This window comes from Epinephelus moara, chromosome 24, assembly GCF_006386435.1.
Source record: "Epinephelus moara isolate mb chromosome 24, YSFRI_EMoa_1.0, whole genome shotgun sequence".
NCBI classification, from domain to species: domain Eukaryota; kingdom Metazoa; phylum Chordata; class Actinopteri; order Perciformes; family Serranidae; genus Epinephelus; species Epinephelus moara.
The window spans coordinates 46,676,570-46,694,636 of record NC_065529.1 but is presented as its reverse complement, the minus strand read 5'-3'; the positions used below and the strand labels follow the sequence as shown (position 1 = coordinate 46,694,636).

The 18,067-nt window shown below is 42.9% G+C and overlaps 1 protein-coding gene across 1 annotated transcript in view; it reads left to right on the top strand.

Annotated features, from left to right (window-relative positions):
- The window catches only part of LOC126386820 (glutamate receptor-interacting protein 2-like), a 274,362-nt gene that overhangs the window by 248,718 nt on the left and 7,577 nt on the right, over positions 1-18,067 (top strand). Inside the window, exons 14-20 of the mRNA XM_050039415.1 lie at positions 374-454; positions 4,295-4,358; positions 6,264-6,409; positions 7,498-7,642; positions 16,009-16,148; positions 16,528-16,722; positions 16,840-16,996. Coding sequence (XP_049895372.1) covers positions 374-454; positions 4,295-4,358; positions 6,264-6,409; positions 7,498-7,642; positions 16,009-16,148; positions 16,528-16,722; positions 16,840-16,996 — 928 coding nt within the window. The remainder of the gene's footprint in view (positions 1-373; positions 455-4,294; positions 4,359-6,263; positions 6,410-7,497; positions 7,643-16,008; positions 16,149-16,527; positions 16,723-16,839; positions 16,997-18,067) is intronic.

Sequence of the window (18,067 nt, the reverse complement as noted above, 5' to 3'; positions counted from 1 at the left end):
TAATGAACTTGATCATCATGTTTGCAGTGTCAGTGGATGATTGGAGCTTCTTGGTGAGGATCCTGAAGTGAGGAGCTGATCCAAATAGCTTGTTAAAAAATCTTAAGTGGTCGCTCTGCTCACGACTTTCACTTGTCATGTTTATGCCTGGGCGTAGAGTTGTTTTAACTGCTGGAATTAGTATTATGACTCATGCAGGCAAACAGTGAGGATTTGAAGTCACTGTTTGCCCCGCAGAAGAGCAATTCAGAGGCGATAAGTGCAAGAGCTAAAAGCCTTGTAATTACAAATGTTAAGCAGGATGAAAAGACTTATTTGTTCCTTCTTTTTTTTTTTCATAATCACGGCTTTTCTCTATGTGTTTTTATTGCAGAGTCCGTGGTGCCTAGTAGTGGTACGTTCCACGTCAAACTGCCGAAGAAAAGAGGAGTGGAGCTGGGGCTCACCATCAGTGGTACGAACACATCAAACACTGTTCATGTGATCTATTTTTTGTTTAAGCTGCTGGCAGAGTGTTTGAATGTCACGAGACCACCCTGCACTTTTTAAAACACACACAAGCACACGCATGTATTTCTCATGGTGACTGCAGCCTGCAGGAGAGCTCAGCTATAAACATTAACACTGTTTGTAAAATGGGAAAGGTACCAGGCCACACTCACAGTCTGTCTTTCATTTTTATGACACTTATCACAAACCACTGAGCTTATACTTTATATCTGAAACTATGGTATGTGGACCTGCTGTACACATGTCGTCTGTTAGTGTGAGGCAGTTTTTGGTTGAGACCACTTAGTTGTAATTCAGGCAAATCTTAAAGGAATACTTCACCCCTCAAATGACCATTTGTATATCAGTTACTCACCCCACGTTGGGTTGAATTCAAGAATGAAACTTTGTGTTTCTCGCACGCCTCCAGTGAACGTGGAATTCAAAAATGGGGAAAATTCTTGATGAAATGAAGTCATAGGGGTCCAGGTTAAACAACAGTGAAACTATATCAAAATGTCTGTTTTCAAACTCGTACACAAATCGTGTAGTAAAATCCAGCACCACTTTTTCGACAGTCATGGGCTGGTTTGGTTCGGTTTGATTTGGTTTGGGCCATCAGCCCAGCGCGGCATTGATTTGCATTCCCATTACAACAGGGCCACTTTCTTGAAGGTGTGTCTTTAACTGATGACGGCTTGTCTTGAGTGAGGACGTTTAAAAGCAGAGTGCTGTTTTTACTGCATGTGTTTTTCCATCACAAAGCAGGGCAGGTAAATGCATGTGTTTTTCCATCACAAAGCAGGGCAGGTAAAAGAAGTTTACCTGTTGGAGGTGAGCTGTTGGCAGAGGTGCAGTCAGAGCCTGTTGTCTGCAGCTCTTCATCAACATCTCACTGTCGCTGTTTCTGCTTTCACTTTTCTCCCTGCCGTGTTATTAGACTTGCCTTAATTAAAGAAAAGCTGCTATCAAAGTTCAGCTAATTCAGTGATAAACACATTTAATTTCCTAAAGAGTCTTCACAATAAAAGTCCCCTGTTATTTTCTAATGTAAAAACTTTAATTGTGAAGCAGAAAATAAGGAAATGTTAAGTTTTTAGCAGCAACTTCACAAAACTTCTAATACGTCTGATAGCACACATGAAACAGTAAAATAAAGCAGATATCTAAAGTAAAAACGGGACGCAGGAGAGAAACTGAACTCCGAACCACAGAGATTCAGTTAGAAGCTATAAAAGCACTGAGAGCTGAACACACTGAGACTTTAAAAATGCCTTTCTCTCTGGTCTCCTGCAGACAGAGGTGAGTCGAGTCTTGCAACACACATGCCAGTTGGCAAGACGTAAATGCTACCTGCTTGAGGGCGGGTGATCCGGCTTTTGGACCTACTCTGCAGAAGGTGCATGACATGCGTGGAACGGTGCATCTAAACTGATAATGGAAACACAAATCGGCGCAGCACAGCTTGACTCGGCGCGGCCTAAAGTGACAGTGGAAAAGGCCCACAAGTCTCATTTATCCAGTTGTGTGTTTAGTACCTCCCAGTCGGACAGCCCCTTCTGACGGGGAACTGAAGTAAATGTGAAAAAAACTGTCTGTGTCTGAGATGCCAGACTCTCACTCAACATGGGAGCTGTTGGTCCACTGCTGCCGCGATCAGTTAGTTAATGCTATTGTGTGACTTTGGTGTTTTTAAGGTTTAGTTCAGACTCACCAAAGTCACACAAGAACACAAACAAACTAACGATGGAGGCAGTGGTGGACCAGCAGCAATTGTGAATCACATACTGCACTTTGAAGCTTCACTGCTGCTGTCCTACATTCAGTGTTAGTGTTGATGTTAATTATTGTGAGTCTGACATGTGTGTATACTTTAGTTTGGCAGTATTATTTTAAAGTATGAGCTCAGTGGCAGGTCGACTGTTGAACCTGGCACATTTTTAAATATTTGGACTAAAGACATGTAAATATATCAGTAAGTATTAAAGATAAAAATTTAGAAGCACTTTAATGTCCTGAAAAGTGTACAACAGAATCGTCAGACAGATGTGAAAGTGTTAACACTCTCAGGTGTCTTTATTTAATTTCAGTAAAGCACAGTGGTGGGATAAGTAGTCAGATCTTTTACTCAAGTAAAAGTAGCAATACCACTGTGAAGAAACACTCTGTTACAAGTAAAAGATCTGCATTTAAAACTGAAGCCATCGCCAGAAAAATGTTGACCTTATACGTGTCTGCAAACCACAGATATGTGACATTTGTACAATATCATTTAGCGGATGAAGCTGAATTGAAACTTTTTTTTTACGTTTTAACAATGCTGTAGTTAATGTGTGGTTAGGTTTAGGCACAAGAACCACCTGGTTATGGTGAAGAAAAGATCATGTTTTGGCTTAAAGCCCCTGCTTTTGGGGGCACAATCCACGCTAGAATGCAGTAATGTCTCAGTAAAAAGCACTGCTTTACATGTCAGTATCTTCGCTGGAAAAAGAGCCACAGGTTCCTAAAAAACACCATTTTTAGGGAGCTGAAACGCCACTGGAAACGCAGCAATAACTAAAAGAAAAAGGAAATTGTTTTGTTGGGTTCAGACAGTGTTCTGCAGTTTGGCAGGTGTCTCGCCAAGGTGTTGTGCCTTCTACCATTCCCTCAAAGCCAATGCAGTGGGCTGCAAAACTTTACGTAAGTGTAAGAGCAAAAGTATAAGCATTAAAATATACTTTAAGTACCAAAAGTAAAAGTATTCCAGGCCCATGAATTACGTGTGTCTGTGCATCACTAATGTTGGTGGTTTAATCCATAAAAATACACCATGATTCTTTAGTTGATTAACAGTATTTTGTATTGATAATCTGAATCTGCAAAATAGCTCAAGACTAAAGCTGCCAGACTGAGTGCAGATGTTGTGGAAGAGACATATAAATTAACGTAAAATGGGAATACCTGAGAAAGTACAAGTACCTCAGAATTGTACTTACAGTAAGTACAGCACTTGAGTAAAAGTACTTAGTTACATCCCACCACTGGTTAAGCAGCTCTGCTCACTGAGACTGTTATTTACCTGCATAACTGTGTGAAGCTGGAGGACTGGTCTGACCTCCACGGTTAAACAGAGGCTTTCAATAAAGTTATATGTGTAACTTTACAAGAAAAAAGGTCATCCCAACAGTTCTATCTAAATGTACACATGCTGAAAAACTCTACACAGAGCCATGATGTATGTTTGTATATATGTATGTATGAATGTATGTATGGGTCGAGGTTGATCAAGTTGACCTCACAGTGCTTCCCTGTGAATAACAGGCTGCACTGTGGGACTCTGAGACAGAGAACGGAGCGATGGTGCCACCTTCTGGCTGAAAGTATCCACAGCTGAAAGTGAAAAGACTCCTGCAGGGCAGAGAAGGAAACATTAGCTGATCTGACAAATTTACCAGCTGACGTGGACAGTTTTTCTCCTGATAAGAGGATAAGAGAGATTTAATGCGACAAGGATCATTTCCTTTTCTACGCTATCACAACATTTTCAGCCTTTCCCTCTCTTAGTGGCTGTTAAAGGGAAATCTGATTTGTGATGTGTGCAACTACACACACATTAACTTCTGATTTAACCTTCCTTCCAATACTGTATTATAAGACAAATGAAACTATTAAAGTTGTTACTGATGTTGTTTATTTGGCACTTTTAAACCTTGATGAATTCGTAGCAATAGTAGTAGTAGTTTTGCATTTTCATATTTGACTGCAGTGTCACTTGCTTTGCTGTTGTTGCTGCTGCTTACTGTGATGTCATCTCCCTCCACAGCCAGTAAGAAGCCAGGAGAGCCCCTCATCATTTCTGACATCAAGAAGGGCAGCATGGCCCACAGGTATCTAACAGTTTTTTTGTTTTGTTTTGTTTTTCTGTTCTGTTGGCCTATCATTGCTTCGAGTTTATACATGTAAATTCAAGCTAGGGTGAGGCCCAAAAAAATCAGGCCCGATCCTAAATGAACTCTCAGTTTCTACCCAAGCATGACCCGAACCTGGGTCTAACGTAGCTCTAATATGCCTCAAGTTGTGACGTTTTGTTTACCATTACTTATCATTTTCTCCCAGCATCCCACCTCTCCCTCCATGATGTATGCCAGCTAGCTAAAATTATGTTTGAAAATCACTGTACAAATAGAGCAAGAAGAAGAATATACCATGGGTCCTTGAAAAGTCATGGAAAAGTTTTGAAATTTTGTCTATGAAAATATGTGGGAGCCCCGTACATATTATAATATAAATGTTTTTAAAATATTTATCACAAGCTAAGTGCTGACATGTTTCCTCGCACCACTTCTCCTTCTCCTCCTGTTATATCAACAGTCTGTCGTCTGGTGCACGACAGGTTCAGCAGAGCGGGCTGCACCTCTCTGTGCGTCTAGTGTGCACAGCTGTCCGTGCTGATGTGGCGTGCAGATGATGATTACTTCTCTCTGCTGCATGTTACCCACATCTCTCTCACTGCTGGGAGACATGTCCCCCCCAGCACACCCACGCACACAGACACTACATTGCTCTGTAGTTCTGTCACTTTCCCTCTCTCAGTCGCATTTCCCCCTTTTCCTCTCTCTTTCCCTCTTGATTCAGTCCATTAAAACTCCTCTTGTTTACACACCAGAACTGCCAGTTTCAGTTTCATTGAATTAAAAAAACAGAGCTGATAAACTGGCGACCTGACCCCGATTGAAGCCTGAGGGCATTACAGCTCATCCCGGCGCAAACCAGGCAGATAAATAAATGAATGAATGAATGAACTTTATTTATATAGCACCTTTCATGCATTGAATTTGCAATTTAGTGGCAGATACAAACACTCATTCAAGGAGAAATGAAAAGAATAAGCTAATTAATCAATCAATTAATTAATCAAATAATTGAAACGTACATATTAAGAATATTAAAACAGATAGCTGCTAGATGTAGGCTATATTAAAAAGATATGTTTTAAATCATTTAAAACTGTCCACTGAGCCTGCAGGTCTAATATTTAAAGGCAGGATGTTCCATAGTTTTGGGGTGTAGCAGCTAAAAGAAGCATCCCCAAAGGTTTTTGTAGTGACATTAGGAACAGTTAAAAGAGCAGCTGTGGAGGATCTCAGGGTTCGTGGAGGGACTTAAGGTGATATTGAGTCTATTATATAGGAGGAGGCGATGCCATTAAGAGTCTTAAAAAACCAAAAGAAGGACTTTAAAATCAGTTCTAAAAGATACTGTGAGCCAGTGTATATGGTCTCTCTTTTTAATTTTTGATCTGGCTGGTCCCACGCAGGCTTGGGCAGAGAATCAGAGCTTTGATCGATTGATTTATAGCGTCCAAGTTGTTTCCACATTACAACTTAAAGCTCATGAACACACCGAAGTCGGAAGAACGACCATCCAAGGAGCACATAAATGCACCACTGGCCTTGGCTGGAGGAGGCCTCAACTCAAGTTCAATTTAATCTGTCCTTGCTCACTCACTCAGTGCCCTTGCTGTGCTACGTTAGCAGACGTCCCACTACAATAGATCAGTTCATTCTCATTTAGTGCAGGACCCTATGATGTCAGCAAGGGCATGAGTTGGAAAAGTAGGGGATTCATGGGTACTCACACGTTCAACAGGCTGACCTGGTACATACAGGATGCTGAAAGAGTCATTCAGAAAGATTTGTTTGTTCATTTTTAAGAGTATGTTACTTGCTAATTACAGTTGCACTACAGTACAACCATGACAGGGCCGAACTCTTTCTCTTTCTGTCCTTCAGAACAGGAACACTGGAGCCTGGTGATAAGCTGTTGGCCATCGACAACATCCGACTGGAGAATTGTTCCAAAGACGATGCAGAGCAGATCCTGCAGCAGTGTGAGGAACTGGTCAAACTAAAGATACGCAAAGACGAAGACAACTCAGGTACATGTGTGCACATGAATATGATTGAGTCTGTCTGTGGTGGATCCGTTAAAATCATAAGCATAATGTCGACGATGTTCAGTTTAGCAGGCATGAGCTCTAAGGAGATGCACTACCTGTGTTTGACCACTGGATGGTGCTGTTGTCCACAACTCATGGACTCCAGCTGCCGATTTAAAATGGTCACCTATTGTAAGATGCATCTTTATTGATTCAAGTGGGGAAAGAACTATTGGAAAAGTGAACAGTTAAATCAATACTAAAACAATAACAACTGTTAAACAACAAAACAAAAAGAACAAATGAAGATATAAATATGGAAATATGGTAAATAAACAAGTAGGAAGATGATGTCCTATTGGTGGAGTGGTGCCATGTAAATATCATGGACAGCATGTAGCAGCCTTGATTTCCTGAGTTTCAGTCCAGCTAACAACTCTTGTGCTTTGTCAGTTAGTCACCAGCCACCATCTTGGATTTGTGCAGTTTGAGGACTTTATTAAATGAATGCATCTGAGTTGTTGCAAAGAGATGTCGCCCTGTTTCATTGTGTGTTTTCATGTGATGTAAAAAACACAGACACACACAAATACCGGAGAGAGATTGTGTAATCGTGCTAGATTATGACTCAGAGGATATGATCACACACACACACACACACACACACACACACACACAGGGTAAAATGCAGAGATTATATTCATGCTACATGATGACAAGGCAGTCCTCTCCCTGGTTGCCATGGAAACTGTGTCTTCTTCACCAGTGTTGTCTTGAGAAGAGTTTTGACCTACTTCTGGAATGAAATGTGTTTGTGTGTGTGTGCATATGTATGTGCACATTTTTGTGCATTTCACTTGAACAGATAACGTGATGCAGTATCACCAACTGAAGTGCTTTAGTGCGTGCGTGCGTGCGTGCGTGCGTGCGTGCGTGCGTGCGTGCGTGCGTGCGTGCGTGTGTGGGTTGAGCCACATACGTCAGGCAGTATCATTTGCTCGCTGGAGTTGAAACATTAGAATAACACTTGCATGTGCATGTGTGTGTGTGTGTGTGTGTGTGTGTGTGTGTGTGTGTGTGTGTATCAGATGAGCAGGAGACGTCAGGCAGCATCATCTACACAGTGGAGCTGAAGCGGTACGGAGGCCCTCTGGGTATCACCATCTCAGGCACCGAGGAGCCTTTTGACCCCATCACTATATCCGGCCTAACCAAGAGAGGCCTGGCCGAGAGGTACATGCTCTCTCTGTCTCACGCGCGCACACACACACACCACAAACACACACACACACACACACACACACACACTGTCTCTTATGGGAAATCTAGGTTACCATTTTGAGTGTTGAAGCATTAGGTAAGTCACTGCAGCTGGAGATTTTTGGATCGTTCCGTTTTCACATACTTTAACATTTTGCCTCAGTGTAACAGCGTACACATGAAGCATAAAATACAACTGAAGACTGAATTACAACTAAATCTACTAAATGTGCTGCTGTAAACTGTTAAGATGTGTTCACAACATGGAAACGGTTGAGCCTAGCAGCTAACGGTACAGCACTAAACAACAGCAACAGTGCTGACAGAGTTTAACAGCGTTAACTAGGGGGGAACTGGAGGGTGGACACGACCTTCACGACAACACTTTCCCGACCACAGTGGTAACAACAGTATGAGCGCTAGAGTTGGGTTGATTTCCGGTTTAAAATCTAACCAGTTTAAACTGATACACCTAATCGGGCTATCAGTTTAAACTGGTTAGATTTTATGCAAATAATACAAGAAAAATAAATAAGAAAAGAAAGCCTCATGGTAATTAACATAGAGAGTCGCCACCTTAAGTACCCATAGTGCCTGAGCCAGACGTGTGACAGGCCACACCTGTTGCCCATATTCATAATGTAAATAAACAATGAAAATATATATGTACATGTGCACCCCAGTGTTCTACCAGGGCTACTTTTAAATACCACCATGTACACAATTTATATCCCACATATCGAAATAACTTGGCCCCCCAGCAGGATAATGCACCATGCCACACTGCAAACATGGCTCAGGAATTAATGCACCATGCCACACTGCAAACATGGCTCAGGAATGACCCAAGGAATGTGACAAAGACCTCAAGGTGTCGACCTGGCCTCCAAATTCCCCAGATTCCAATCTGAATGAGCATCTGTGGCACGTGCCATTAACCCACCTCACAACCCACTGCACTAAATGGATCTGCCGCCAACGCACTGGTGCCAGACACCGCAGGACACTCCCAGAGATCCTGTGTCCATGCCTCCACAGGTCAGAGCCAAGTCCGATTCAAGGAGGCCCCACCTTGGATTAGGGGTACATCTGGGTACCGGCACATCACAAGAATCCTTGAGCAGATTGGGACCTGGGAAATTTAGAAGCCAGGTCCACACTTTGAGCTTTGTGTCACGCTCCACAGGCCATTTCTATAAGAGGTGCCTCTGTCCATTTATCTGACCATAAAGAGAGTTTTGGTGGATATGTAACACTGCTTTATGTGTGTAACATATGAGACTAGAGTTACTCCATAAAAGGAGCGAGGCATTGTTCCAGACTCAGGCTTTTAGTGTCTGTGTCCTTTTTTGGACTAACTCTACTCTTACATGTTTTAGATGTGAGTGGTTCTCCTTGTATAAAAACTCATCTGTCACAGTGTAGAATACATTCAAACTGTTGAATAAATGGCAATAAAGCGTTATTTTGGCCATTAATAATCACCAAAACATGTGCCTGTTATTAATTTGCCCAAAGAGCATTCAAGGCTTCAAACATGTGAATAATTTCCCTCCAAAAACACAGTTCACTCTCATCAGTGGTGGTGATGAACCAGCATGAGTCTTCAATCACTGACAGTCGGCGCCTGCACAACATCTTACACAACATGAAACACCTGCAGCTCTACTGTGTCTTTAAAAGAGATGTCATGTGGGCGCACACAATGCTCTTCATATACCACTTTCAATGGAGGCAAAGGGAACACGTTGTCCCTTCACACAAACCTGGTTCGACGTGGATTTGCACATTTTTCTGAAACAATTAAAACATGGCACAGAGAGGGTTTGTATAAACCTGTATAGTCAGCATGAATCATATAATTTAATCTCCACTGGTTTATTGTTTCAACATTTTATTTTTAGACCAGTGGTTTTGCATTCATCAGCAGACACTTGTGATTCCTAAAAACCCTCAGGTTGTATTTTTTGGGACACAGGTGTTGTTCTTGCATCTGTGGAAATTTGTGTTGGCTGTCGTCCCACCTCTCTACAGTATCATGTTTTACAGTGTCTCATCAGGTGGTGGATGAATTAATATATGACTCTGGGATTTTTTCTTGTATTGAATTCTGTGAATTATATCTCCAAGGTCTTTGGGTAGACTGTATTGCTCTATGTAATGAGGAACACCAGTATTGTTTTTTACCCTTTTCCCTGTTTTGTGTCCAAGTTCAGGATGTCAGTTTCAGTTAGTTTTGCATTTGTTAGCTTTACACTCATTAACTGGTAACTAGTTAAACTGTTAGGGAAAAATAAAGCAAAATGATGTGAAATACAGGAGACCTTTCCTTTAAGTCCAGCGCTCCACTGACTCATTGACCTTTAGGGCTGCATTTCTAAGCGCTGTCCATTTAGAGGTGGTGAAATTTAAATGTTGGTGTTGTGAATGTCTTTTTATTCTATTTTCTGTTGGCTTTGCTGGCAGCACCCACAGCTCCAGTCTGCGCTGGTTAGCTAACATTAGCTGTGGCCGCTCTGCGCTGCGCACCACCTGGGCTGAGTGGGAGTTAGCTAGCAGTGCCGCTAATTTTGAGATTGCTGCTGGTAACGCTGTCCAAGTGACTGCATGTCATTGCTGTAGAGACATGGTAGCCACCCCCAATCTTCCTTGAGGTCGCCCCGGTGAGTAAGCCGCTTCATTTTGAGCTGCAAAACCCCTTTAGTGTTGTTAACTATGTTAGCACCATTAGCTGTTCTGACACTGCTAACTGTGCTAACAGAGCTAACAGTAGTTATCAATAGTGAAGGGTGGTTTGCGGCTCAAAATCAAGACTCACAGGGGCAATCTTGGGGGAGACCGGAGTTTTGGCATGACATCCATTGAACTAACCAGTCTGTTTGAACTACGCACCATCTGGGGTGGGTGGGAGCTCGCTAACGGCACTGCTTATTTGGAGATTCCTGCTGGTAACGCTGTCCTGGTATTGGGAAAACCCTCTGGTCTCCTCCAGCTCGCTCTTGTGAACAAGCGGCTTCAGTTTGAAAAATTGTCAACTACGTCAGCTCCACTAGCCGTCCTGACACTGCTAACGATGCTGACAGAGCAAACAACAACGCTAAAGGGGTTTTGACGGAGGGTGGCCACAATGTTTTCACAGCAATGAGGTTGGCTGGGGACGGTGTTACTAGGGGTAATTGCTGAATGAGCAGCACAGCTAGCTAGCATTAGCTTCCAACAGACCCTGGTAGTGCAAAGTGCAGTTAAATGAAGAGTAGAACAACCAACATGCATAACCAGTAAAAAACATTCCTGGCAGTTAACTGATTAATGGTTGACCATTGACATCCCTAGTTCGCGTGACCAGGTGGAACAACAATTTTTGAAATGGGTCCAGTATGAAGAGCGAGCACTGCCGCTGGCATCGGCAAAACAGGCTGCAATGTAACCACTCAGGGGAGGTGCAGCCTGTGTATTTATGTCCATTAAAAGTGCGTGTTTTTTCCACTGTCACCCTCAGGTTGTTATTATGAGTGTCTTATAACATGAGGGAAAGGTCTGCAGAGAAATTAAATGTCGTACTAAAGGAGAAGTCTCGTCATAAATGAGGAGACATTTCGTGCATTTCGTGGCAGACGTGACCAACACATTGCTGGCTCTGATGTTGCTCACAGGACTTCTTACAAGTTTACACATGAATGTTCACTTACTCTTTGACTACAGTGAGGAACAGACCTGTCACAGTCATAGCTTTTTTTCAGGCTTCTGATTGGCCAACATCTTCTTCTTCTTTTTTGTTTGGCTCAAGGGTTGTGGTTATATTGTTGCCTGTTTGGCATGCTCCTGACAACACCGCCGTTGTGTTAGGGATTTTCATTTGGACAGAGATTTTTTGTAACAGTGTTTATGTGGGGATTTTTTTGAGAACAATGAAGGGGAAAACCCTGTTTTCAAAAACAACTGTTGTCTGTATGAACGAGGCCTTTGAAACCAAGCTGATTGCCAGAATAAATGTTGGTATTGTACTTTCTGCAAACCATCAATAAGTAACATTATATTGTAGTGGATATGTGTTTTGTTTCAGCAATGCCGTGGTTAGGTTTTAGCACAAAAACCACTTGGTTATGGTTCAGAAAGGATCATGTTTTGGCTTAAAATAGCCGCTTTTGGTGGCACAATCCTGTTTGGAAACACAGGGATGTCTCAGTAGAAACACCTACGAGAGCATCATAAGTGTTTCTGACACCAGACTCAGAGCGGACCGGTGGAACTGGAAAATGCATATTAGGCCTACTAGTTACTACTTACGTTTTTTAAGTGTTTTCCCAAATTTGTTGTTGAGTTGTGATATGCCAATTGCTTTTGGTAAATCTGGCACTCTGCTTTCTGGGGGTTGTTGGGGCATATTTTAAAGTGCAACCACACATCTGATGACGTTTTGGACATGTCTGCCAGCTCCGAGGGCGCTCGTTGTCAGTACTGGACTGGTGGGGGTTAGTGTTGCGTTTAAGGCCTCCCCCCAAAAAACGAAAAAAAAAGCACCCAAGCTTCGAATTTTTTTTTCACAATCGAATCCCGTGCCGTCAAATGAAGCTTAGAATTTTTTGGGTCAGCCCTAATATTTTCTCAGAAATAGAAAATATTTCCACACTGCTGATTTATTTTCGAGTAAATAACGTTATCCTTATCGTCTTTTTCTTTTCTGCTTGCCATCCGCCTTTTGGTGTTTGACGTTGACACAGACTTTCAAAATAAACGCAAATCATAAAGATGACGATACAGATCAATGAAGCATTGATTTGTTACATATGATGTAACATATTTGTGGTTTGCAGAAATGTACAATACCAGTATTGTCTGGGTGACTGGGCTGTAGAAACAGGATAGCTAGAACTGTCAACCTCAACGCAGGTTGGTCCAGATTGGAGTCATTACTATCCTGTGTGGTCAAGATCCATATCAAGAATAAAAACATAGATTTGATCATGGCAGCACAAGCAGAAGTTTAAACCCAACTGGAGCAGATGAAGGAACCAACTCACGCTGCCTTATTTAGTCCGTAGCGGCGAGGTGAAAACCTTATTAGGAGAAATATTAGATGACGCCTCGGGCGATAAATAGAGGGATTCCTCACCAGCAGCTGAGTGTGCAGCAGTGTGTGACATGCAGTGATGACAGATGAGATAATGAGAAACATGATGCCATGGAGAGATGGGATGGCAGCTGGTGTCCACGGCAACGAGACTGAACAGAAGATGACATAATGGTTTCCCTGAGTCAGAATCATCCACTGGTGAATTCAGCTTACGGCCCGTCCCACAGCACAACAGTTATTTCAAAATAAAATGTCAGTTTTTATAACCGGCTCAGTGCACCGAAACACACCCAGGGAGGCAGCTTACTGCTCGCCCTGCCACAGCCACACACACACACACACACACACACACACACACACACACACACACACACACACACACACACTGTGACCCCATTTCTTGGAGTTTGTGATGTAATTGCTCTATTTCCTGTCCTAAACTGTTGTCGATAAAGCACTTTGCCTCAGACCTGTTGGCTAAAAGCACTCTATAAATAAACTTGGCTCAGCTTGACACAGAAGAAAGTGCAGGAATACAGTTGATATCAACATCTCTGCTTCTGAAATGTTCACCTCGACCCACTTCGTCTTTGAGCGCCTTGTAAATAAAAGCTTAAGATAGAAAATCCAGAAAACCTTCTCTCTTAAAAACAACCACTCCTCTGGCTTCAGTCATTCATGCACAAGTTTAAAGTATATACGTGTAATATGTGGGCTCCTGGGTGAGTGTTTGTGAGATAAGGGTTCAAAACGAATTACATCTCAATCAAAGTAGGCCGCAAGATAAAGGACTGCTTTATATTTTACACCAGGTTTCACACAGTAGCCGGTGATAGTGGGATTAAATGTTGTGACCTGAAACTTGTCATGTGGTTGTTTACATAAATTTTGTTTGAACAGTAATACCTTTTAAATTAAATTCCTGAACCCAAATCTGATCTGTAAACAATGACAGTGTCACTGTGGGGCAGAGGCCCAATGTTTCGGCATGTGGCTTGTAGCTAACGCTGTGCCCTACAAATTATATTTGTGTACAGCTAATTTGTATTTGCAAGTGTTTTGGTGGAAATATAAAAAGGTAAGGGATAGATTGTGGTCTTGTTTCATTATTCAAAACATTTTAGAGAAATCTCCAAGGGTCAGTTCATACAAAATCATCCAGCAGCATGAACCTATCTGGACTGAAATGTATTATTTATGTACTATTGATGTCATTGTGTATTTTTACAGCTGACAAACTGGTTTAAAGGCCCTGACACACCAAGCCGACGGTCGGCCGTCGACCAAAGTCGGGCCGTCGGTGAGCGTCTGTCACCCTAGTTTTTGCGGTGTGTCCCGTACTGTCGGCCCTTCGTCGGCGGCGGCTTTTTGGCCGATTGAGCATGTTGAATCGGCGGCGGAGCTAGTCGGTGAAAGAGATCGCTCTGATTGGCTGTTTAGGTTTTATTCCCTCGCCCCTGTAGCGAGTGAATCTGCCTGTAGTGAAACCGGTGCTAACCGTCGCTTCCTCCTCAGGCTCCACTTCACTCAGCTGCCCGACAGATCTGCTACCTCTCCCACTTTAACCTGAATAACAAACCGGAGCTAGCTGGGAGCATGACCGGAGGTGAGCACAGCCAGTTAACCTCCGCTAGCTTCCCAGCTAGCCCCGGCTCTTCGTTTGGATCCAACTGGAGAACCGAGCCCTGGTTTGTTATTCAGGTTAAGCTGAGTGAAGCTGAGTGAAGTGGAGCCTGAGGAGGAAACACCAGGACCGTCTGAGTGTAATAGTCCGTGGAGGTGCTGCGGTGCTCGGCTACACAGATAGGTAACACCTCGGCTGACAGGATGTACCACTCTGTCACTACGCTCTCTCTCACACAGGCGCAGAACCTACGTGCCACTTGGCCGTTGGATGTAGTCTGTGTAGTTTGTTCAAATGCGACTGACACAGGGCAACCTAGACGATGCAACAGTTGGCTTTTGTCGCCGCTAGTTCTTTGATGTCGGTTTGGTGTGTCCGCACCTTTAGACAACTAATGTTAATTATTCAGCCCAGTCGAAAGAAGAAAATGTTGTTTGGGGGGCTGGAGCCTATCCCAGCTGACATTGGATAAGAGGCGGGGTACACCATGGACCGGTCGCCAGACAACCATTCACGCTCACATTCACACCTATGGGCAATTTAGAGTCACCATCTAACCTAACCTGCATGTTTTTTGACTATTGGTGGAAGCCGGAGTACCCGGGAAAACCCACACTGTCACAGGGAGAACATGCAGACTCCACGCAGAAGGGCTCCCCCATCGTTCAAACCAGAAACCCTCTTGCTGTGAGGTGACAGTGCTAACCACTACACCATCGTGCCACCCCTTTCAAACAACAGAAGCGACTTATAGCCACCAAACCTGGGTGGTTTTCAGTAATCCATTGCTGGTTTCCCTCCAGGGATAGTGCCATGGAAAGCGGTTGTTTCTTACCAAGACATTGCTGCAAGACATTTCCTACTGAGGTGGTGCTACGTAAAGCCCTTTTTTCAAATCAAGACATGATCTTTTCCTAACCATAACCAAGTAGTTTTTGTGTTTAAACCTAACCACACATTAACTACAGCGTTGTTGAAAAATAAAGTTTCAATGTGTCCGCCAGTGATGAAATTACACATATTTTACCAGAAAAGGACTTTCGTAGAAGTTAAAGTCACCTATTTGAATATTATTTGAGTAAAAGTCTTAAAGTATCTGGTATTTACTGTACTTAAGTATCAAAAGTAATTTTATGATATTTTTAAGTTAATTTCTTCTGAACACACCATCTTAGTAGTGGAGCTTATTACACTTGATGAAAAATGAGGTCTTTTTCACATCTTAAAGGATTTAAAGAACAAAATCCAGTTTTCCTTCCTTCCAATTTCTTCACTCGTCTGTCCCTTCCGCCCTTCCTTTATTTATTGGAGTAAAAGTGTACATGTTTTAGGAAATGTTGTGGATGAAAGTGAAAGTTGACAGTAATATGAAAACTTGAGTAAAGTGCAAACACTCCCAAAACATACTTAAGTACTGTAATGTAGTATAATTACTTTGTTACATTACACTGCTGGTATCCGCCACATACTAACATACAATTCTAACATATCCATGGTTTGCAGAAATGTTCAATATCTTTACCTGATGTGCCCTGGTAATATTTTCCTGTGTGTGCATTGCGCTGAATTGAAAATTACCTCCTGTGACTGTGTATGTCCTCTCACCTATGTGTGCGTGAATTTGTTTTCATGTGTGTCCAGGACAGGGGCGATTCATGTAGGTGATCGGATCCTGGCTATCAACAGCGTCAGTTTAAAAGGGAAGCCCCTGAGTGAAGCTATCCACCTGCTGCAGATGGCTGGAGAGACGGTCACCCTCAAGATCAAAAAACAGCTCGACAGTAAGTATGGAAACTGGTAATGGAAACAATGATCAACATGGTTGTAATGAAACAAAATGTTATTGTCTTATTTTGTTCAATTCTGTGTTCTTGGTTCTTTGTCTTTATAGCTATTACCAAGCTTCAGACCTGAAGTTGTTTTCGGAATCAGCCTTTTAGTACGCACTCTTGATCCTGCCATTTCTTATAGACTCCCTTCAGTAACCCTTCTCCTAGATGCTCGTAGTCTGTTAAGTTAATGGGACAGTCAAGTAACCTTTGCCTCCTTGTGATGACTTACAATCAACCTGTCTGAAAACAGGCCTTGTCTCCGGATTTCTTTTTCCTTTGATGATCTCTTTATCGGACAAACCTAATTCCTCTTCTTCTCCTCGCCAAGATGTAGAGGAGAGGAAGGCAGCAGAGGCAGAGGACACAACAGAGAATGAGCTCAGTGACCCTGAGGAGGACGATTTGACGGACAGCCAACAGACCAACAAACTGTCAGAGCTCTACTCCACAACCATTCCCAGCGTCGACTCTGCCATGGAGTCATGGGATGGCTCAGGGCTGGACGCTGGCTATGGCAGCCAGGGTAAGCTGTATATCAACACATGTAGACTGTGTAGTTTGATGGCAATTGCAAACTCAAGTAGCTTTTCTTATTGTGAAGAAATGAGGTCTTTATCTAGTTCCTCCACTCCTCCTGCAGGTACGTACAGCCACCAGGCAGCTGGTATCGCCCTCCACCCTCATGAGTGGCGTAGTGCCAAGCAGCAGCGCAGCAACACACCTCCGCCGGGACGCCGGAAGAACTATCCGTTCAGTGACGGAGGCTTCAGTGAGGATGACTGGGACAAACCACCTGGGTAGGACTTAACTTAATTTTGTCTTTTAACTCAGATCAAAGATCATTTATATTTTTGCTGACTGTTTCTGAATGTCTGCTGTACAGTGTTAAATCTGGGATCCATTCAGTTACAGTGAAACAAAGGTTTCCATTATTTTTGCTTAGGTGTTCATTTTAGACCCTATTCTAACATTAGATTAGATTTTATTTTTCTCTAAGTACTCAATAATTTAATGCAAGTACTTGAATATGGAAAGTTGAATCTTCACCTTTGAGAAGCTGGAATAACTCACTGTATATAGTTATAAACATACAACTTAAATTAAAAGCCTAATCCCAATTGATCTCCCAGTCCCTTTTACCAGCCCAATGTGGCTACACATTTCGACAAATAAAGGCCTGTCTCAATTAGACGCCTGGTCTGGTTGCCAAGCAGTTCATTTTTTTTATAGAAGTTCTTCAGATGTATTAAACCGGGTGCTGGCTACCTCAAACCTAAGTTACTACCTACTGTAAGTTATTCATGTCCCTTTAAGCCTAGTTCACATTACACGATTTTCACCCTGATTTTGCGTCGTGGAGACTATCGCAATCTTTTGAGTGTTCATACCTGGCGACATGTGTTTCTGTCAGCGGGAGTCTCGCCAACTGTGTTACGACCTGTGTGTGCACACCACAAGATTTCTCCACCAAGCCCTCACCGACAGAGCCCCAGATAACGCGGTGATGTCACCAAACTTGGAGACGACACATCGTAAAGGCATGGATATTCTTTATTATCCTGGGTCCAAACACAACGCGCTCCCCGTGATCCTGTGGACGCCGCCATTGTTGTTGTTGCTTGCCGGCCGGCTTGTCAGTGTTGCCAGATCTTGGGAGAGAAACAAGCAACCAGGGCTATGGAAACAAGCCCAAAAGAAGCGACTATCATGCGTTTAAATAACTTATTAGACAGATATATAGAGAGGAAGGTAACGTTTAGAGAGCAAGCCCAAATAAGCAACTCCACTTTAGAAACAAGCCCAAAGTCGCGGCTAATAAGCGGACCTGGCAACCCTGCAGCTTGTCCTCCTCACATTTCTTCCGTCCT